The sequence below is a fragment of the Cynocephalus volans genome, chromosome 2 (assembly GCF_027409185.1).
Source record: "Cynocephalus volans isolate mCynVol1 chromosome 2, mCynVol1.pri, whole genome shotgun sequence".
NCBI classification, from domain to species: domain Eukaryota; kingdom Metazoa; phylum Chordata; class Mammalia; order Dermoptera; family Cynocephalidae; genus Cynocephalus; species Cynocephalus volans.
Window position 1 is genome coordinate 209,673,703 of NC_084461.1, and position 23,631 is coordinate 209,697,333.

At 40.5% G+C, this 23,631-nt stretch overlaps 1 protein-coding gene across 2 annotated transcripts in view; it reads left to right on the top strand.

Annotated features, from left to right (window-relative positions):
- DGCR2 (DiGeorge syndrome critical region gene 2) overlaps window positions 1-23,631 on the top strand; it is a 74,263-nt gene that overhangs the window by 17,081 nt on the left and 33,551 nt on the right. For both annotated transcript variants that reach the window (XM_063086140.1, XM_063086141.1), the window contains exon 2: window positions 12,095-12,217. In XM_063086140.1, the coding sequence (XP_062942210.1) occupies window positions 12,095-12,217 (123 nt within the window). The remainder of the gene's footprint in view (window positions 1-12,094; window positions 12,218-23,631) is intronic.

Sequence of the window (23,631 nt, forward strand, 5' to 3'; positions counted from 1 at the left end):
TTTTTTTTTTTTGGCGGCTGGCTGGTATGGGGATCTGAACCCATGACCTTGGTGTTCTAAGGTTGCACACTAACTGAGTTAACCAACCAGTCCAGTTTTAATTTCTGATACAATAAATATTGGTAGATATAACCCACATAAAAGCTCTTTGGAGTCCTCAGTAATTTTAAGTGTATAAAAGGGTCTTAGAATGAAGAAATTTGAGAACTGCTAGTGTGGTGGAGGTTCTTATTTTGGTCCTGTGGCTTTGTACTTGCATGATGAGGGCGTGGATTATTTCATAAAGTGTCAACAGACCATTGGCTGGGAAGATCTGTTTTGCCTCTCCCGTGTCATAGCGAGAAGCCAGTCATCACGAGAAGGTCTGGGATAAGGCATTGGCAAAGCCAACAGTAGGAAGAAGAGTGACTGTTTTTGAGCAACTTTGCATGTGGCAGAAATTGTGTTGGCTGCTTTACAGAGGGTCTGGGAGGATATTGAGAAAGAAAGGAAAGGAAATATTGACATACATCTTGAGTAATGCCAGTTAGACCCATCAGAGCCACCATCTGGTATTCTGTGCTCAGTGCAAACTCTGTCCAGCCCTTGGGTTGACCTGCTTTGCTCACCTCTACAGCCCTGTCACCTGGAGAGTTACTTGGCACAAAGTGGGTGCTCATAAAGATTTTTTGAAGTCATGATTCACGTGTTAATGAGTGACCCACATGTCGAACTGCTTCTAGAACAGCCCCCACACTACAGGTGGATCAGGAAGGGAGAGAACCTTCCCTATTGGAGAGCTGTGGATATTTCATTATCCACTTGCAGAATATAGGAAGATCTTTGAGCAGTGCAGTTCATTGTTACTGGGAGGCATATCCAGGTTCTTGGACCAGCAAAAGGAAAGAGAGAGAGACAGAGAAACAGAACATGATAGGGCTTTATTACCAAGTGAAGATACGTGCCAAAGTGCACAGGCATCTCCGCCAGAGAGAGACACACGCCCCTGACCTTCTCCATCCTTTCTGTCCCATGTGCAAACTCCTAATGGCCGACCTCTGTCCCTCCTGTCCCGCCTAGTGTGCAGGCTCTGGCCTATCCAGTCTCAATATTTATGAGCAGCCTCCCTGGGGCGTGTCCCTACTCTGTCCTGCCTCAATCAGATGTTTAGTGTGTGCCTCCCTGTGCTGGGTGTTGGTGTGGAATGTGGGGTGTGAGGCAGGGATAAAGATGTGTCCCTATACCTACATTGTAGAGCAGGGTTTGACAAACTACACCTGAGGCTGGCCACTTGTTTTTTGTGTTTTTTTACATAAAGTTTTATTGTAACCCAGCTATGCTAATGTATTCACACATTACCTGTGGCTATTTTCGCTCTACAACAGCAGAGTAGGTGTGTGGCCTGCATAGGTGAAAATATTTACATCTGGCCCTTTAAGAAAGTGTCCTAACCCCTGCTGGAGGAGACAGGTATATAAATGACTGCAGGGAAAGGATGGATCAGAGGAATGCTGCTTAGTAAAACAGGGCTAGGCTGAAAAGTCAGACCCAGTTATGGGAGTTGTGGGGAAGGAAGGTTCCTAGAAGATGGTGTGTCTTGAAACCTGGGGAGAGGGGATGCCATGGGCTAAGGCCCAGCAGTGGGGAGGCCAGGTATGTTCAGGATGTAGCAAGACAAACACTCTGCTGATAGCTATTTTTTTCCCTCCTTCTTTTGTTTATTTTTATTTATTTATTTTCTCCCCCCTTTGATAGTTATTTTTTTAAAAAGCCTTTGGGGGGAGTAGAAAGAACAGGCCAGAAAACTTGTATTGGGGGCTGTTGTAGCTAGATCTGTCTGGTTGCAAGCAATAGCTGTAAGAGGAATTTAGAGAGAGGCCCATTTCTCTGAACCCAGAGGAGGAAGCACAGCCATACTTGGGGTCTTGGGAGTGCTGAGGGTGTTGCTCCCTTTTCTCCAGGGTCTCAGCCTCTGGTCTTGCCTCTTTCTGCCTCAGGGTGCACAGAAGTTAGTGTCCAGACCAGCCTGGCTACCCTGGACCTTTCAGCTCTAACTTCTACTCCCATTTCCTTACAGAGTCTCTGATTGGCCCAGCTTGGGGCAAGATGGCCCTCCCTGGTCCAGTCAGGCCTGGCACTCTTGGAGTGGCCAAATGGGCATTTCTCAAAGAGGGAAGCTGTTTGGGCCTCAGGAACCTTTCCCAGACATGTATGGATTGGAGTGTGGAGAGAGGAGACTGCGGATGTTATTTGAGCACATTTGAGCACCTGTTGTAGACTCTAATTGCAGTGCCCAAGGAACATAGGACCGAACAGTGCAGACACGACCTGTGCCCTCAGGAAACCTTACTACCTGAGGGTGAATAAACGAATTGTCAGAAGACAAAATTATAACAATTTAGATCTCAATTGGCATTATTGTGATTCTAAAGTCGGGCAATACTTCATTTCATGAAATAGAATAGGTGTTCCAATGAGCTGAGCAAAAGAGGTTGATTTTGTAGACAGAAAAAGGCTGAAGAAAGCAGAAACAAAGAACAAAAAGAAGACTGGTCATTTTAAAGTTACTTTCCTTGTAAGTTGGGGACATGGAGACAGAACAATGGAAAAATAACTGACTAGTTAACATCAGGCTACTTCAGGCTCTTTTGTGTAAGGATTAAAGCAGAGGGAACTTTATTATCATTAACCATTGAAGATTTAAACTAGCTTGTTTAGGAAATTGGCTGTTATCTCTTTCTCCTTATTTCTCTGCAGGTCAGACCACAACCTAAGTCATGTGGAACTTAGCAGGGGTGGCGCCATTTTGATTTTTAGTGTGGTCTTATGGGGCCTAGTGCAGGAGCTTTGTCCAAAACAATGGCCTCTGATAATTTTTATTTAACAGTACCAGTACATACAATGCCAGGGGTGATAAGTACTTAGGAGTGAACAAGGCAAGGTGTGTCTCCGTTTGCCAGAGAAGGCCTGGCCGACCCCTGGACATTTGCTTTTTTTGGGGTGGCTGGCCTATATGGGGATCCGAACCCTTGACCTTGGTGTGATAATGGACAATTGCCTTTGAAGGAGATATGGGTGTGGAGAAAGAAAAACCCCAGTGATGTTATTTATTATTTCTTACTCAATTATTTCCCAAAAGAATTTGAAGTAGTGCATTGAAATTTTTCTAGGCCTAGTGTTTGATCTGTGCAAGGAGATTTTGAAGGACTAATATGATATGACCTATGAATTTGCTTTGGCCAAACAACATCATAGCTTTTTTTACAGAATGGACACTTAAAAATGTTATTGCTAAATTTTTATTTAGGGAAGGATCTCATTCTCAATATAAATAGTTTGGGAAATTAGAAAATTTTTACATAAAACAGAAGACCTAGAATACCTTGGGAAGAATGGAGCGTTTCAGGCACTAGATTTAACTGTTAGTTACAGGTCAGGAACACAGACTCTAGGTCTGAAGGGACTGTCCCAGTTGTCAGTTCACTCATCAAATAGTTCTTCAGTGCCAGTCCTGGAGGAAGCCCTGTTTGTAATCTTGAAAAAGAGCTGGGGGTGGGAGTGAGATCTGGTTGGCCAAGCCTTTCTTTTCCAAGTGAGGAAGCAGGTCAGGCAGGTAGTGATTTGATCTTAATTACGACTGTTGTCACTTCGAGGCATATCTAGTCCTAGAACACAAGTGTCTGGATTTTTAGCCTTGTGGTCAGTATCTTTTTTCCTCAAAATTGTTTCCTGGTTATTTAAACTGAAATCTATTTCATGATTGTTTTTTTAATAGCCTAATTGAGTATAACTGACTTACAATAAACCATACATATTTAAAGTGTAAAATCTGGGAAGTTTTGATCTACGAGGATACTTGAAAAGTTCATGGAAAGATTCGTATTATCTTTTAATTCTATTTTTCCACGAACTTTCTGAAGTACCCTCATATGTATAAACCTGTGAAACCGTCTCCATCATCACAGTCAGCATAGTGAACATAGCATATCATCAACCCAAATGTTTTGTTATGCTCCTTTGTAATCCCTTCCACCACCACCTTATCCCTGACCTGCATTCTGTCATTATAGATGAGTGTCCATTTTTTAGAACTTAAGATGAATGGTGTCATACAGTAGATACTCTTTGGAATACATACTGGCTTCTTTGACTCAGCATAATTATTTTGAGATTCATCCATGTGGCTGCGTGTCAGTAGTTCATTCCTTTTTATTGCTGAGTAGTGTTCAATTGTATGGCTATACCACAATCTGTTTATCCATTTACTTGTTGGTGGGCAGATAAAATTACTATGAACGAGCCTTTGTGTGGACATATGCTTTCATTTCTCTTAGGTAAATACCATATGGTAGGTGTATGTTTAACTTTTTAAGAAATTATCAAATAGATTTCCAAAGTAGTTGTACCATTTTACATTCCCACTAGTAATGTGGGAGAGTTCTAATTGCTTCACATAGTTGCCAGTACTTAGTATGGTCATTCTTTTTAATTTAATTTTTCTTTCTTTCTTTCTTTTTTTTTTTTTTTTTGTGGCTAGCCAGTACAGGGATTAAGCCCTGGATGTTGGTGTTATCAGCACCACATTCTAACCAACAGCTAAGAGGTCAGCCCCTCATTCTTTTTAGTTTTAGCCACTCTAATAAGTATGTTATGGTATCTCTTTGCAGTTTTAATTTGCATTTCCTTAAAGACTAATGATGTTGAGCATCTTTTTATGTGTTTATTTGCCGTCTGTATGTCTTCTTTGGTTAAGTGTCCATTAAAATCTTTTGCCCATTTAAAAAATTGGGTGGTTTTCCTATTCAACATAGTGTTGGAAGTACTAGCCAGAGGAATCAGAGAAGAGAAAGAAATAAAGGGCATCCAGATTGGAAAAGATGAAGTCAAACTGTCCCTGTTTGCAGATGACATGATCCTATATATCGAACAGCCTAAAACCTCTACAAAAAAACTGTTGGAATTGATAAATGATTTCAGCACAGTAGCAGGATACAAAATCAACACACAAAAATCAGTAGCATTTCTTTTCTCCAATAGTGAACATGCAGAACGAGAAATCAAGAAAGCCTGCCCATTTACAATAGCCACCAAAAAAATAAAATACTTAGGAATTGAGTTAACCAAGGAGGTGAAAAATCTCTACAATGAGAACTACAAACCACTGCTGAGAGAAATTAGAGAGGATACAAGAAGATGGAAAGATATCCCATGCTCTTGGATTGGAAGAATCAACATTGTGAAAATGTCCATACTACCCAAAGTGATATACAAATTCAATGCAATCCCCATCAAAATTCCAAAGACATTTTTCTCAGAAATGGAAAAAACTCTCCAGACATTTATATGGAACAATAAAAGACCACACATAGCCAAAGCAATGCTGAGCAAAAAAAATAAAGCTGGAGGCATAACACTACCGGACTTTAAGCTATACTACAAAGCTATAATAACCAAAACAGTATGGTACTGGCATAAAAACAGACACACTGACCAATGGAATAGAATAGAGAATCCAGAAATCAACCCACACACTTACTGCCATCTGATCTTTGACAAAGGCACCAAGCCTATTCACTGGGGAAGGGACTGCCTCTTCAGCAAATGGTGCTGGGATAACTGGATATCCGTATGCAGGAGAATGAAACTAGATCCATACCTCTCACCGTATACTAAAATCAACTCAAAATGGATTAAGGATTTAAATATACACCCTGAAACAATAAAACTTCTTAAAGAAAACATAGGAGAAACACTTCAGGAAATAGGACTGGGCACAGACTTCATGAATATGACCCCAAAAGCACAGGCAACCAAAGGAAAAATAAACAAATGGGATTATATCAAACTAAAAAGTTCTGCACAGCAAAAGAAACAATTAACAGAGTTAAAAGACAACCAACAGAGTGGGAGAAAATATTTGCAAAATATACATCTGACAAAGGATTAATATCCAGAATATATAAGGAACTCAAACAACTTTACAAGAAGAAAACAAGCAACCCAATTAAAAAATGGGCAAAAGAGCTAAGTAGGCATTTCTCTAAGGAAGATATACAAATGGCCAACAGACATATGAAAAAATGCTCAACATCACTCAGCATCCTGGAAATGCAAATCAAAACCACATTGAGATACCATCTAACCCCAGTTAGGATGACTAAAATCCAAAAGACTCTGAACGATAAATGCTGGCGAGGTTGAGGAGAAAAAGGAACTCTCATCCATTGTTGGTGGGACTGCAAAATGGTGCAGCCTCTATGGAAAATGGTATGGCGGTTCCTCAAACAATTGCAGATAGATCTACCATACGACCCAGCTATCCCACTGTTGGGAATATACCCAGAGGAATGGAAATCATCAAGTCGAAGGTATACCTGTTCCCCAATGTTCATCGCAGCACTCTTTACAATAGCCAAGAGTTGGAACCAGCCCAAATGTCCATCATCAGATGAGTGGATACGGAAAATGTGGTACATCTACACAATGGAATACTACTCAGCTATAAAAACGAATGAAATACTGCCGTTTGCAACAACATTGGATGGACCTTGAGAGAATTATATTAAGTGAAACAAGTCAGGCACAGAAAGAGAAATACCACATGTTCTCACTTATTGGTGGGAGCTAAAAATTAATATATAAATTCACACACACACACACACAAAACCGGGGGGGGGGGGGAGAAGATATAACAACCACAATTCCTTGAAGTTGATACAACAAGCAAACAGAAAGGACATTGTTGGGGGGGAGCGGGGGAAGGAGAAGGGAGGGAGGTTTTGGTGATGGGGAGCAATAATCAGCCACAATGTATATTGACAAATAAAATTTTAAAAAAATAAAAAATAAAAAATAAAAGCAAGTGCTTGTGTGATAATAAACGGAACTGCTCGACAGAAAAAAAAATTGGGTGGTTTGCTTTCTTATTGAAATTTATATATTCCGTATACAAGTCCTTTATTAGATAAGTGATTTGCAGGTGTTTTTCTCTCAATATGTGATTTGTCTTTTCATTCCCTTAACTGTCTTTTGAAGGACAAAAGTTCTTAATTTTGATTAAGTCCAGTTTATCAATTTTTTCTTTTATGGATTGTACTTTGGGTTTATGTATCTAAGAAATCTTTGCCTAAACCAAGGTCACAAAGATTTTCTTCCTATGTTTTCTTCTAGAAGTTTTATACTTGGAAGCTTTACATTTACATCTATGATCTATTTTTTGGTTTGTTTTTTGATGGCTGGTTGGTACAGGGATCCAAACCTGTGACCTTTGGGTTATAAGGCTGTGCACTAACCAACTGAGCTAACCAACCAGCCTTCTGTGATCTATTTTGAATTAATTTTTGTATGCGGTCCAAGGAATGGATCAAAGTTGTTCTGCTGGGCCGAGCCCGTGGCGCACTCGGGAGAGTGCGGCGCTGGGAGTGCAGCGATGCTCCCGCCGTGGGTTCGGATCCTATATAGGAATGGCTGGTGCACTCACTGGCTGAGTACTGGTCACGAAAAAGACAAAAAGAAAAAAAAAGTTGTTTTGCTGATACTTTTAATGAATAGCCAGTTGTCCCAGTACCATTTGTTGAGAGGATTGTTCTTTCTCCAGTGAATTTCCTTAGCACCTTTGTCATAAGTCAGTTGCTCACATATGTGTGGGTCTGTTTCTGTGCTCTCTATTGTGTTCCATTGATCTTGATGTCTGTCTTGATGCTTACAGCATGCTGTCTTGATTACTGTTGATTTATAGTAAGTCGTGGAGTCAAGTTATGAAAGTCTTCCAACTTTGTTCTTTCTTTTCAAAGTTGTTTTCAGTATTGTAAGTCTTTTTCATTTCCATATGAATTTTAGATCATCAATTTCTACAAAAAGGCCTGTTGAAATTTTGATTGGGGTTACATTGAATCCGTAGATCAATTTGGGTAGAATTCTTATCTTAATTTTTAATCTGCTGATCCATGAACACCATATTATCTCCCCAAAGGTTTAGGTCTTTTAATATTTTCTCTCAGTAATATTTTAAATTTTTCATTGTATAGGACTTGCATATCTATCATTAGATTTAGCCCCAGGTATTTCTTATTTTTTAATGCTACTGCTAATGATGGTTGGTTTTTTTTTGTTTTTTTATTGTTTGAATTTCTGGAAGAGTTTGTATGGAATTGGTATTAATTCTTCCTTAAGTATTTGGTAGAGTTTTTCTGTGAAGCCCTTTGGGTCTGAGGTTTTTCTTTGTGTGAAAGTTTTTAACAAAAATTCAATTTCTTTTATAGCTATAGAGCTATTCAGATTATTGATTTATTTTTGATCGAGCTTTGGTACTTTGTGCCTTTCAAGGAATTTGTGTGTTTCATCTATAAGTTGTCAAATTTATTGACAAAGTTGTTCATACTATTCCCTTATTATTCACCCTGTCCCTTATTATTCTTTTTAATATCTCTGGACTCTATAGTCATGACATCTCTCTTCTGATAATGGAATTTTTTATTCTTTACTTTTTTCCTGATCAGTCTGACTAGAGGTTTATTAATGTTATTGATCATAAAAAAAGAAACAGCTTTTATTTTTATTATTTTCTCTGTTGTTTTTCTGTTTTCTATCTCATCCATTTCCACTCTGATCTTTATTGTTTCCCATTACTGGGGGTTTTTTTTGTTTGTTTCTTTTTGGGTATTTTTTGGCAGCTGGCTGGTAGGGGATCTGAACCCATGACCTTGGTGTTACCAGCACCACACTCGCTCAAGTCAGCTAACTGAATAGCCTTTGCCTGGGTCTCATTTGCTCTTCTTTTCTCATTTCTTAAAGTGGAAGCTGAGGTCATTGATAGGAGACCTTTCTTCTTTTCCAATATTGGAGTCTACTGCTGGAAATTAGCCTTTGAAAACTGCTTTAGTTGCATTCCACAAGTTTTCATTAATTTAAAATACTTTCTAGGGGCCGGCCCGTGGCTCACTCGGGAGAGTGCGGTGCTGATAACACCAAGGCCACGGGTTCGGATCCCATATAGGGATGGCCGGTTAGCTCACTGGGTGAGCGTGGTGCTGACAACACCAAGTCAAGGGTTAAGATCCCCTTACCGGTCATCTTTTAAAAAAAAAAATAATAAAACAAAATAAAATACTTTCTAATTTTCCTCTTGATTTCTTCTTTGACCCATAGGCTATATAGAAGTGTGTCAGTTTCCACATGGTTGAGGATTTTCCAGGTATCTTTCTGCTGTTGATTTTAAATTTAATTCAGTTGTGGCCAAATAACATACTTGGTATGATCTGAATCATTTAAAATTTATTGAGACCTGTTTTATGGCCCATAGTGTTACCTGTTATGGTAAATGATATTTGCATATTTGAAAAGAATACGTATTCTCCTGTGGTTGGGTAGAATGTTTTGTAAATGTCAGATAATTCCAGTTGGTTGATAGTGTTGTTCATGTTGTCTGGATCCTTGCTGAGTTTCTGTCTACTTGTTCTATCAAGAGGGGTATTGAAATGTCTGACTGTAATTATGGATTTGTCTATTTGTAGTTATAGCAGTTTTTCTTTCATGCATTTTGAAGCTCTGTTACTAAGCACATAACATTTAGGATTATGTCCTCTTAATGAATCAACCCCTTTATTATTATTAAATGACCTTCTTTACTCCTAGTAATATTATTTGCTTTGAAGTCTACTTTGTGTGATGTTAATATAGCCACTCAAGCTATCTTTTGATCAGCATTAATATGGTATATCTTTTTCCATTCTTTTTTTACCTGTTTGTGTACTTATATATAAAGCAAGTTTCTTTTTTTTTTTTTTTTTTTGTCGTTTTTTCGTGACCGGCACTCAGCCCGTGAGTGCACTGGTCATTCCTATATAGGATCCGAACCCGCGGCGGGAGCGTCGCCGCGCTCCCAGCGCAGCACTCTACCGAGTGCGCCACGGGCTCGGCCCTAAAGCAAGTTTCTTTTAGGCAATATGTAGTTAGTTGGGTCTTGCTTTTTTACCTGTATGACAAATTCTGCCTTTCTTTTCTTTTTTTTCTTTTTGGCAGCTGGCTGGTACAGGGATCTGAACCCTTGACCTTGGTGTTATCAGCAACACACTCTAACCTAGTGAGCTAACTGGCCAGCCCAACAACTTCTGCCTTTTAACTGGATTATTTAGATCAATTCATGTGTTTATTGACCAGGTGAAATTAGTGAAATCCTACCTCGTTGTCATTTCTTTTCTATTTATACTATTGTTTGTTTCCTTTTTCCTTTTTTTCTGCCTTCTTTTGGATTGAGTATTTTTTTTTTTTTCCATTTTTTCTTTGTTGGCTTATTTTCTATAATTCTTGTGTTATTCAAGTTATTTTGTTCATCTTTAACTTATCACAGTCCACTCCAAATGATAGACCACTTTACCTATATTACAACAACCGTATGCTTCTGTATCTCTCTTCCCAACTTTTGTGCTATTGTCAAAATTTTACTTCTACATACATTATAAACCCTACAGTATAGTATACATGTTTTAGCTATAAATAATTCTAGGTTGACAGCTTTTTTCTTTTTCCTTTCAGAGCTTAAAAATGTCACTCCACCACCTTCTAGGTTGTATTGTTTCTAATGAGAAATCTGCTGTCATCTTTATCTTTGTTTTTCTATATATAACATGTCTTTTTTCTCTGGCTGCTTTTAAGACATTCTCTTTCTCACTGGTTTTAAGCAGTTCAATTCCATTGTGACTTAGAGTCATTTTCTTTATATTTCTGGTGCTTGGGGTTTGTTGAGCTACTTGGATTTGTGGGGTTATACTTTTCATAAAATTGGGAAATATTTTTCCATTGTTTCTTCACATGTTTTGTTTGTTCTTCCCTCTTATTAATTACACATGTTAGGGTGCATGAAGTTGTCCCACGGCCCACTGATGCTCTGCTCATTTTTTACAGTCTTTTTTCATTCGGTGTTTTACACTTCAGAGTGTTTCTATGATTATGTCTTCCAGTCAGTAATTTTTTCTTCTGTAAAATCTAGTCTGTTAACCCTCTGCAGTGTAGTTTTCATCTCAGGTGTGTAGTTTTCATCTCTAGGTAGCAGGTTCCTAAAGGGCCAGACAGTACATATTTTCACTTTTGCAGGCCAGACAGACTCTCTTGCAACTACTCTATTCTGCTCTCGTAGCTCAAAAGCAGACATAGACAGACATATTTGTCTCTGTGTTCCAACAAAACTTTATTTAAAAAACAGGTAGCAAGGGCAGGGTTTGGCCTGTGGACTGTGGTTTGCGAACTACTGCCTCAGTTCAAGCCCTTGCTTTGTTGAGTTATTTAATATTTTTGTTTGGTCCTCCTATTTTAATTGCTCCCAGAAGTCATTGCTCATTTTACCTTGCTTAAGACACAGCTCTTATCATGTGACTTACTGGCTAAATACCCTCTGGCTCCCTACAGTGTACCAAATAAAAGCCCGAATTACTAGAGCCTGCATAGTCAAATCCTTCTTACATTTCCAGTCTTACCTTCAGTGATTCTCCATCTGTCAGCTCACACACAGACTATTTGACATGCCCTCCTGCTCCCTGGTACTTCCTTAAACCCTGCTGTTTCTGGAATGCTCTTCCTGGTAATCATATGTACCTCCTGAAACCATCGCTTTCCTTCGAAACCCTCTTCAAATCCCACCTTCTTTAAGAAGTGTTCCAGAGCACCTCGGTTGGAGGTGGTTTCTCCTTCCTTCATGTTGGTTTGACGCTCTTATGGCAGTTGCCTCCGTTTGCTCTTTGTCAGAAACCTCAGTGTGTGCGTGTGTGTGTCCATCCATCTGTCCTGTTGACCTAGAGAATCCCTTAGGTGAGAGGTATGCCCTCCCCTTTCTGTCTCCTCCACCATCCAGCACAGAGCTGGACTCAGTGCGTGTTTGAAGTGACATATAAAAATTGTTGTCTTGGGGAAGGATTGCTCTGTTTGCTGCAGTGTTGTCGTACCTGTTCTTGGCACCTTCTTTGGAAATGTTTGTCTAGGCCTCCCGAGGAGGTGGGCTGTGGGGAGCTGCCCGGCCTCTGGCCCACACTCCCCAGGATTCAGCGGTGGCAGGGCCTTGCTGCCCCAGGTCTCTGCTCCTACTGCTGCTTCCTCAATGGCCTCTCGCCCTTTGGTTCCACAGAGCTGCGGTGCAACCCTGGGCAGTTTGCCTGTCGCAGTGGCGCCATCCAGTGCATCCCCCTCCCCTGGCAGTGTGACGGCTGGGCGACTTGTGAGGATGAGAGCGACGAAGCCGACTGTCCAGGTGAGTGTGTCCAGCAGGCACGTGACCCCACCTCTGTGGTGTAGCTGGGTGATTATGTCTCCCGTGAGGGGTGGAAATCTGTGTTGTCTCCACACACTGGAAAGTTAGTTTGAGTTAACCCTTCCCTCTCTCTTTCTCTGTCTTTTTGAAAAATTGGTGCCAGGCATGGGCAGATCCCAGAACTTGCAAGGTGGCAGGGCCTGGGTTGTGGGGAGGTGAGTGAGGCACCCGGGATACCACATATAAGGAGGCACCACTGGCCCTGGACTTGCACAGCCCTGAGAGTGAGCCCCCACTGAGGGGTGGTGTCCTCTGCGCTCCTCTGGCCTCACCTCGTACTGGCTCTGGATGTAGGTGCCTCTTGAGACTTGGTTAGAATCCTGATGAGTGTGTTCTTTAGACTGGCCTCAGCACTATCTACGCCTCCTGCTCACTCACTCGCTGGTAACCTTGCACTCGGGGTTTTTTTCCTGAAGATGTGTGGAGAGGCCACAAAAAGTCTGAATCATTGGTTCTCCACCTGGTTTCTGCCCCAGCACCCTCAAGGAATACAATGTACCCCATGAGTAACAGTGTTCACTACATCCATCATTCTCAACTTGGGTTGGGGGGAAGCGTAGTGTCATGTGTGTACATGCCCGTGTATGTGTGACACACATACACATACATGCACATGCTGATTTAAGACCCTAGGCAGTTCTGATAAAACCCCAAAGAGAAAGGTGTGTCTTACCGCAGCCTGAGAATCACAGGTCTAAACTCTTTGGCCTGGCATTCAAATTCCTTCATAGTCTGGCATAATTCTACTTTGCCAACCTGATTTATCACTCTTTCCCCTTCAGTGGCCCAGCTGGGCTGTTTCCTGACCCCTACTCCATTAATAATTCCCCAGCTGCATGCTTCCTTTATGCCTTTCTATTTTCCTGGAACTCTCTTGTTCTGTTTCTGCATGGACACATCCTGCAGTCCTTCAAGGCTTGGCTCAGATGAGAGGTATCTCTAGTCCCTTTGGCTGTAGATCAGCTTCTGCCAGCTCCTGATGTGTCCCTGTCTTACAACATCTAGAACCACAGTAATTCTTGCCATTCTTGGTGCCCATGTTTCGTCTCTCCTTTCAGACCTTGAGCTTCCCAAGGGCAGGAGACATTTCCCCTTCCTCGGTGGGGCCTGGCCTAGGACATGAAAGGCATGCTGTAATTCCTAAAGGCCAAGTGCATTTCAACCAGGAAGATCAGGTAGGGTGTCAAATAGAAGGTGACATGAGACATGGGACAGTAAGCAGAGATAGTCTCATCAGACTGTATTAGTGTGTAAAGAATGCTGCATAGAGGGGATGCCTCCTCCTCATCTCTTGAGCCTGTTCTTCCTTCATTGGATTGTGCGTGTCTCTTGTGGAGGTACTTGCCTTTCCAAACGAGAGTTTGAACAGTGGCAGCCCAGTCAGGAACCTCTGGGACAGCCCTGTGTCTGGGAGCCAATCTGATTTTTCCTTGGGTCAAAGCCCAGAAAGAGTGGACTTCCCAGTGCTTGGGACACAGATGCTTGATGGTTGGTCAGCCTGGTGAAAACCACATGGTCATGAGTGGGAGCTTCCCCTGGTCTGACTCATAGGGTGAGACTTTAATATCTAGCCTCTTGGAGAATTTTCTGAAGAAAGAACCAAATGGCTCTTGGCTTTCACATGGAAGCACGGCTTGTTTGCTGTGCTCAAAGTGCCACCTAGCTTTGCTTCTAAGGTTGTGTGTAATAAATGTCCAGTTACAGCTACTGAAAACATGGTAGCCACCCTTGTGGTTGTGATCTTGTCCATCTGTCCATGTACCATGGACTTGTTGAAGGGGAAGACTAGATCTGATTTCTGTTTTGGACCACATGGCCTGGCATAGAGGAGTCACCTGCTCCGCACCTATGTATTGGCTTGAGGTTACATAGGTTGCTGTATTTTTTTCCCCAGACAGAAAAATAAAATCTGTCATATGGAAGCTCAGAGTTGTGAGTGGGTGACCTGCTCCAGCACCTGAGCTTTCAGGGCATGACCACAAGGAATGGAGTTTGCAAACTCACTGAGGCATGATAGGGTCTGGGTGTGTTGGAAGACTGCTGAGAAGGCCGTTGCTCTTTCGGGTCTCACCTGGCTTCCCCTTGACTCGTGGTACTGTGTCTGTCCTTGTGCTATAGTGCCATGTCACAGTCGGCCAGAGAGGGACGGGAGTAAGCAGATTTCTGATCTTAATGTTGTTGAAATTATAAAAATATACAAAGTATAATATAATACTTATTTTCTTCCCTGAACTAATAACCACTGAAATTTTGTCATTTTTTTTTCCTATTTTATTTTAAAAGAAGTTTAAAAAGAAAATCATTATGGATATTGAGTGGGAAAAACACAAACTGAGTTTCTCCCACTGTACTCTCACAACACGCTTCTATCACTAGATGTGTAGGAATGTCTCCCCACAACCAAGCAAGCTAGCAGTTCTCCAGTGGATGCCAGCTGGGTGTCTCCCAATTCAATTCCAACACTATCTACCTGGAAATAGTGTCAGATCCCACAGGTTGAGAACTCAGTCCCTGAGACTGCCCTCACTTCAGATATGAGTTGCAAGTCCTGGCCTCTGGAACTTCTGACCAACTGGCTATAAGTCAGGGTTCCCACAACCCTTTTTCTGGGTTTGGTAAATTTGCTAGAGTGGCTCATAGAACTTAGGGAAACACTTGCTTATGTTTACTGGTTTATTATAAAGGATGTTCAAAGGATACAGATGCAGAGATGCAGAGAGTGAGGTATGGGGAAAGGGGTTCCACAGCTTCCATGCCCTCCTGGTGCGCATCACCCTCCAGGAAGTTCCATTTATTCACTTATCTAGGAGGTCTCCGAACCCTGTGTTCTTGGGTATTGATGGAAGCTTCATTATGTAGGCATGATTGAAACGTGGACAACCGTGTAGAAATGTGATTGGACAAAAAGGGTGTGATCTACTACTAAGCAACTGAGAGGTGAAACCCAGCAAGGCCTGTTTGGTGAGATTCTTCTTGGCCTCTTTCTGCAGCATTCCTTCCTCTGAGGCATGGGATCTTATGACCTACAGTCAGATGAGGTAGGTCAGAGAATTTCTTTTACGGCCAGCTCCAAGACAGAAAGGTGGAGAAAGATTAGCACAAGGGCTATGGGAGTTATAAGCCAGGAACCATGGACAAAAACCTAAAAATATATATCACTATATCACAGATATAAAGTCAAGTCCTCATTAACATTCACCTCCCACCAAAAAAAAAAAAAGAAGAAGAAGAAGAAAAATCTTTGTGTAGGGAGAAGTAGGAGGTTAGCTCGTAACCACCTTTGCTCTAAAAGCTGTGGTCTTCCTGTACATGGGGACAGTTGTGGTAGCCCCATGGGAAGCCCTAGCCATTGTCAGTCAGGTTGCTTTTGAACATAGAACTTCAGGATTTCTGGAGTGACCACTTAAGATTATTGCATTGCTCTGCTAAAAGCCTGCTAAAAAAGAGTGTAAAATATAGAAAACTACAGGAACAAAGAAAATGGGAGAAGATGTCACAGAAGATCAGTAATTTCAGCATGTTTTTGGAAGGTGTGGTAGATACAGTTTGGGTGCCTAGTACCTTTCCACTCCCTCTGGGCTCTTCCTTGTATTTCAGAACTGGAGGTTTGGAGCTGTAACACTTTGACCCCATTGCCAGCAGGCTTCTGGCTTTCATGTGGCCCATGAGATGCAGCTTAGGAGATGTGTAACGTTGAAGGGAGGTCAGATCCTTTCTTCCCCTGACAGTGGTTTGGGTGCAGGGGCTTAGACCAAGGGGAGGTTTTGCAGTGGCTTCCACATTCCCCTACTGGTCAGCTGTCTCAGGGCTGCAGAGCCATCGTTATATTGGCAGTAATTTTCTGCCATTTTCTAACCTGTGGATGGCAAGAGTAGCTTCCACATTCTCTTGCCTACAGCTACAGGGGTGAAAGGAAGGCTGGAGGTGGCCTACTTTACTTTTGCTTCCACACTAGCCTTTCCAATTGTTTTGAAAGCAACCAATTCCCTGTATTAAACCTCTTGGTGTTTGAAATGCCTAGTGTGGTATGTTTTCCTGATCTTTGATATAAATGGAGATTAACAAAAGATGTGTAAAATTTGTAATGGAGAAACATTTACAGCTTTATTAATAGATATTAAAGAAGACTTGAATAAATGGAGACAGGATGTTCTTGGCTAGGAAGAGTCAATACTATAAAGCTCTTATATTGATCTGTGGAGTCAGTGCATCTCCAATCTAAACCCCCAGAGGGTTTTATGGGAAGTGTGGCAAGTCAATTCTAAAATGCTAGGAAGAAGTAAGTCCTAATATTGTTAGGTCACTGTGAAGAAGAAGAAGAGAGTACTTGCCTTACCATTATCAAGGTTTACTTTAAAATTGGCTCAGGGGAACACAATTGGCTAGTGAGACAGAAGCTGTCAGAAACAGACCTGAGAAACTTGATGTATGGCAAAGGTGGAATTACATATCACTGGGCAAATGATAGACTCTTCATGCACTGTGCTGTGACAGTCAGAAAAGAATGAAATTAGATCCCTAACTCACAACATATTGAAAAATCAGTTTCACGTAAATTAAAAGAAAAACTTTTAGAAGACAATATAGGAGAATAACTTTATGACCTTGATAAGGAAGGGTTGTTTTTTTCTTTTTAGTCACTAAAAATGTTAACTCTAGAATCAAAATGACCAATTTTACTAGATTAATTTTTAAAATTTATTTATTTTTGATTGTACATACATGTTTATGGGGTACAGAGTTGGCTATTAGTATTTGTGTACGGTATGTGATGATCAAATCAATATTATTAGCATGTTCATCATTACAAATTGAAATTATTCTTTGTGTCCCTAACCCAATTACTCTCTAACCCTTACTAGAATAAACTTAAGATCTTCCCTTTATCAAAAGACACCAATAAAGGATTTGAACAGACAAGCCACAAAATGGGGAGAAGATATTTGCAACACTTATAGCCTATAAAGGATTATAATCCAGCATCTATGAAGAAATCCTATAAATTGACAAAAATGTAAACAGGGCTGGCCAGTTAGCTCAGTTGGTTAGTGCATAGTGTTATATAAATAACACCAGGGTCAAGGACTTGGATCCTCATACCGACCAGTAGCTAAAAAGAAAACAAAAGATGTAAACAGATATTTCAAAGAAAAATTAACAAGAATGGTGATTAAACATAGAAAAAGATATTTAACCTCATTAGATTCTAAGACTCCAGTGAGACATTTTACAGATGCTTAGACTGGCAAAAATTGAGTTATCTGACAAAACCAAGATTTGGAGAGGATGTGGGTGGCTTGGAAATCTTATCTGCTACCAGTGAGAAGGATAAATTGATATACCCATTTTGGAGAAGAGGCATTATTATCTTGCAAAGGTGAACATTCTCATATAGTGTGATCCAGGATTTCTATATGGAGAAACTCTGGAGAAGCCCTTGCTGCATCGTTTGTACTATAGGTTGGTTATTTCTTATCCAAAATGCTTGGGACCAGAAGTGTTTTGGATTTCAGATTTTTCTTAGATTTTGAAACATTTGCCTTATATTTACCGGTTGAGCATCCCAAATCCCCAAATCTGAAATCCAAAATGCTCCAATGAGCAATGAAATGCTCCAATGCTCAAATTTCCTTTGAGTACCATATCTGCATTCAGAAAGTTTTGAATTTTGGAGCAGTTCAGATTTTGGATTTTTGGATTATGGAATACTCAACCTGAATATACATCTCGGAAACAACCCAGATATCTGTGCTCACATAATAAAGCAATGCACCAATGACAGTGAGTGAACGTTAGTTTTATGCAGCAACATAGATGAACTTAAAAACAATGTCAGGCGACAAAAGCAAGTTGCTAAAAACTACACACAGCACAATAAAGACAAGCAAAATGGTCATTATATTACAGATACATACATAAGTGAGAAACATACATACATATGTGAAAAAGCACAACAGTGGTACACAGAATGCTGGTTCTTGGTTCTCCCTGGTGGGGAGACAGAGGGAGAAGCCTGGGAGAAGCAATCATGTAAGTTTAGCACCTACAATGATGTTCTTAAGTATGGTGTGGGGAGGTGGTTCACAACTATATGTTATTATTAGGCTTATATCTTACAAATGTGTTGTATATATCCTTTGGAATGTTTCAGATATTATATAGCTTTTTTTTCTTTTTAAAGAAAAGCTAGTAGAAGGAGTGAGAACTACCTTAGCATAGCAGAACAACTGCAGCTGTGGGCCTGCTGGAGAGAGAGAACCACAGGAAATGAGCCAGTTTGCCCAGCAGCACCCCGGAAGGCTCAGCGCTTGAAGGCTCTGAATACCGAGGAGGGTGTGCATCTAGCCTGGGAATGGGATGGGGATTGGCGGAATTCCTTCTCAGCATTCCATACTCCCTCCTTCGCTCTGCATAGCTAGCTGACTACTTCTCCCACCAGAAGACATAAGATTTATTTTCTAGATCCGCACCGTCCCATTCGGTAGCCGTGACCCACATGTGGCTGTCGAGCACTTGCAGTGTGGCTGTTTTGAATGAAGATGTGCTGCAAGTATAGAATACATGCCCAATAGCAAAGACTTAGTACCAGAAAGAATGGAAAACATCTAGTGGCTGCTTCTGTATATTGATTACATGTTGGAATGATAATATTTTGAGTGTATTGAGTTAAATACAGTACTAAAATTAATTTTATTGGCTTCTTTTTACTTGTTGAAATGTGGTTTGCATTATATTTCTATTAGACAGCACTTGGACTTAAAATCTGCAAAATAGGAGACAACAGAGGGGAGTTATGGGGGTTGAACATAGAGGAATTAAAAATTCTCCATGATGACCGGTGAGACCCTCAGCCCTGTCTTCTGGCCTGCTCCACAAATGCCAGCAGCGAGGTGTGTTTCCACAGGCAGATTAGCCTTTCCTGGAGACACTGGTGCTCCATGGAAGAGGTAGAGGAGGTAGAAGAGGCATCAACATACTGAAGGGTTCCCAACCAAAGGGGAGCTCTCCCACATGGTCTCCACCATGAGGCCCACCTGAACCCTGACCAGCACCTGGCCCGCTAGTGCTCACAGAGCCTCTGGCTAGCTGGACCACCTTCCTCTTAAACATGAGAGGCAGCTGATGCTTACCAGACTTTGGAAGAAAACCTCCACTATGGGTGCTCACCTGACTAGACAAAGCATCCTAGACCAGAAGAGCCAGAACAGAGTGGCCTGAGGTAGCTAATTCTGCTGTCTTTAAAATGGACGTTAAATGTGGAAGCTTAGAACCAGGGTGCTGAGGCTGGTACCCTGCCTTTACCACTTACTGGCTGTGCTCCTTTGGACAAGCTGCATTGTAAAATGGGGAAAATAATAGCACCTACCACTTAGGGTTGTTGTGAGGATCAGACAACATGATGCAATATACATACAAGGTGCTTAGAGAAGACCATGGCACACAGTATTCCCCAAATGTATATGTTAGTAGTCATTGTGATTTTATTTATTCAGGGAGTAAAAAAAAAAAATTTTTAATGTATTCTGGTATCAGCAAAATGGCAGTCTAGGAAGCTTCAGGCCCTCATTCCACCACAGAAACATTAAAAAGCAACTAGAGACTGGGTAAAATAACTATTTCCACAAATGATCAGTGAGCACATGAAAAGATGCTCAGTACCTTTAGGTCATTAGAGAAGTGAAAAATCAAAACCACAGTGAGGTACCTCACACACATTAGATAGCTACTATCAAACAAAAAATGACAAATGTTGGTGAAGATGCAGAGAAATTAGAGCCCTTGTGTACTGCTGTTAGTAATGTGAAATGGTGCAGCTGCTATTTCAGCATGCCAGTTCCCCCAAAACTAAAAGTAGAACTACCATATGATCCAGCCATTCCACTTCTGTGTATATAGCCAAAAGAACTGAAAGCAGTATCTTGAAGAGGTATTTGCACACCAGTGTTCATAGCAGCACTATTCTCAGTAGCCAAAAGGTGGAAGTAACCCAAGCGTCCATCAGTGGGTGAATGGATGAACAAAATGTGGTGTATCTATATGATGGACTATTACTCAGCCTTAAAATGGAAGGACACGTGTTATAACATGGACCAACCTTGAGGACATTATGCTCAGTGAAATAAGCCAGTCACAAAAGGACAAATACTATGTGATTCCACTTATCTGAGTTTCCAAGATACTCAAATTCATAGAGAAAGAAAGTGGAATTGTGGTTGCTAGGGGACGTGGGGAGAGAGAAAGAGGGGTTAATGTTTCATGGATGTAGAGTTTCGGTTTGGGGAGTTGAAAAAGTTCTGGAGGTTGCTGGTGGTAACAGTTACTGAACAATGTGAATGCACTTAATGCCACAGCATTGTATACTTTTTTTTTTTTTTTTTTTTTTTTTTTAAAGATGACCGGTAAGGGGATCTTAACCCTTGACTTGGTGTTGTCAGCACCACGCTCAGCCAGTGAGCGAACCGGCCATCTGTATATGGGATCCGAACCTGTGGCCTTAGTGTTATCAGCACCGCACTCTCCCGAGTGAGCCACAGGCCGGCCCAGCATTGTATACTTTTAACTGGTTAAAATGACAAATTGTATGTTATATATATTTTACCACAATTAAATGTATGTTTATATATATATACATACCTTATACACACATACATATGTATATATACACATATGAAACATGAACAGAATGCTGTAAGCAGGAATAATTGAGCAAGAAAGAGCTCTTATAAATCAAAATATGAATTCAGAAAATCTAATATCTGATTAATAAGACAAAAAAGAAACAAAAAGGGAGGGAATTAGCAAAGTCATGTAAGAAAGTTTCCCAGAAAAGAAAGAAGGCAGCTTTGGATTGGAAGGGCCTGGCACACTAATTTTCAAAAGACTGGTACAAGATACCTCCTTGTGTAATCGCAGAACATCAGGAATGTGGAAAATGTCAAACCCTCCAAAGAGGAAAAACACAGGTTGTGATGAAAGCATCAGGAATCAGGGTGACAGGAGGTGCCCCAGCAGTGGCTCTGAGGAATCAGTGGGACAGGCCACCAGATTTGATTTTGACAGCCCAATTCAAAGTTTTAGTTTTATCTTGATTCAAGTTATTTATGTACACAATTTGAATATTCAAAGAGTTCCATAAGACTTTTATTTTTTTTTTAAATAGCAAACCCAGTGGGCCCCTTGAGCTTCCCACTTCTCAGAAGCAAATTTTAGCGGTTTCACTTGGTGTTTATCTCTGTGTCTCTCAGTTCCATGGTTTTAGGCATTCTCTTGATTTTTTCCTGAACAGGACAGCTGACACTTAGCCCTTCACCTCTTCTTGCCCAGAGCTCTCACTCACCGTCAGCACTGCTCCTAGCTGGGCTGCAGAGGATGGCTCCATCTCCTGTTTTGTTGGCACAACTCTGGAATTGATCAGTTATCATCTTTTTGCTTTTTTGGTAACAGCTTTATTGAGCTATAATTCACAAGACTGTACAATTTATAGTGGTTTTCAGTAGTTTTTAGTATATACACAGAGTTGTGCATTCATCACCACAGTCAATTTTAGAATATTTTGTCACCCCGGAAGGTAACCCGGTACCCGTTAGCGGGTACTCTCCATTTCCCTTCAGGCCTAATTTAATCTTCCCACCACTAATCTACTTTCTTTCTCCATGGATTTGCTTCTTATGCATATTTCATGTAAATGGAATCATTCAAAATGTAGTCTTTTGCAATTGGCTTCTTAAACTTAGCATGTTTGCAGTGTTTATCCATGTTGTTTTCTTTTTGTTTGTTTTTTTACTATTTTTTTATACCTATATCTCATGATAGTCTTTTAGTTTTTTAATAGCTTTATTGAGATATAATTTACATACCATAAAATTCACTGGTTTTAAAAATATACAGCTTAATGATTTTTAGTAAATTTACAGATTTGTGAAACCATCACCACAATTTTGGAACATTCAATCATCCCCAGAAGACCCTTTGTGCTCATTTGCGGTTACTCCCTGTTCCCTGCCCCAGTCCCGGGTAACCACTAATCTGTTTTCTATCTCTTGTAGATTTGCTTTTTCTTGACATTTCATATAAATAGAGTCATGTAATATGTGATCTTTTATGACTGGCTTCTTTCACCCAACATAATGGTTTTGAGGTTCATCCACGTTACAGCATGCATCAAGTGGTTCATTCCTTTTCATTGACACATATTCTGTTTTGTGCCTATACCACACTTTAAAAATCTATTCACTATTTGATGGGCATTTGAGTTGCGTCCACTTCTGGGCTAGTATGAATAATACTGCAGTGACCATTAGTGTACAAGTTTTTGCATGAACATTATACTTTTTTTCTCTTGGGCAAATACATAGGAGTTAAATTTCTGGGTTATATGGTAAATTTATCTTTAACTTTTTAAGAAATTGCCAAACTGTTCTCCAATGTGGCTGTAGATCTACATTTTTTAAAAGATTGTAACTAGCAGTTGCTCTTTTCTGAAGTCCCCTCAGTTGTAGATCTATCAGGTATTCCACCAGAGTCCATTTGGACTCTGCTGTCCCAGAGCCCTCTGACTGCTCCAGCCTGCTTAGTGCTGGCTGGGCTTACTGCCCACCATCCAGCTGTCATCTTGGAGTGTCCCTTTGCTATCAGCGTGGGAGAATCAGTACATTTCTTCTTCTCTCTCTTGTGTTAGATCTTGTTTTGGGGTTTTCATGTATTTCCTGTTTTGGTTTATTCCTTTATTTTAATAACTTCTGCAAAAAAAAACATAGGAGGCAAAAGTTTTTGTTTCATTTTTTGCATGTTTGAAATGTCTTTTATCTTCGTACATAAATTTGGCTGGATTTAGAATAACAATCTAGAAATAAGTTTCTCCTATAATTTTGAAGGTCTTACTACAATTTTATAAGCTTTCAGTGTTGCTGCTGCCATAATAATTCCTGATTCTTTGAACATAACCTGTTTTTCTTTCTTTCTGGAAATTTTGATTATCTTTCAATCCATTATTCTGGCAACTCAGTGGGTTTTTTAATTTAAGAGACTCACGCCTTTCAGTTTAAGGGAAGGAATCACTAAATCTCTTCTCTTCTATATCTCTGTTCTGTGTTTCTGGAACTGTTGTTATTGGAAATTGGAGCTCTTGGACTGATCCTCAATTATTTTTCTGTCCAGTTTTCCATCTCATTGCCTTATTATTTTACTTTTAGGAGATTTCTACAACTTATGCCAAATCTTTTAGTGAGTTTCATTTTAGCTGCCATATTTTCATTTCTACAAGCACTTTTTCAGAGGGGGTTAGTGGTTACTGTTTTCTGCATATTCCTTAATAGCATTCCATTCTTCTGTCATGGGTACAGTAGAGTCTCTCA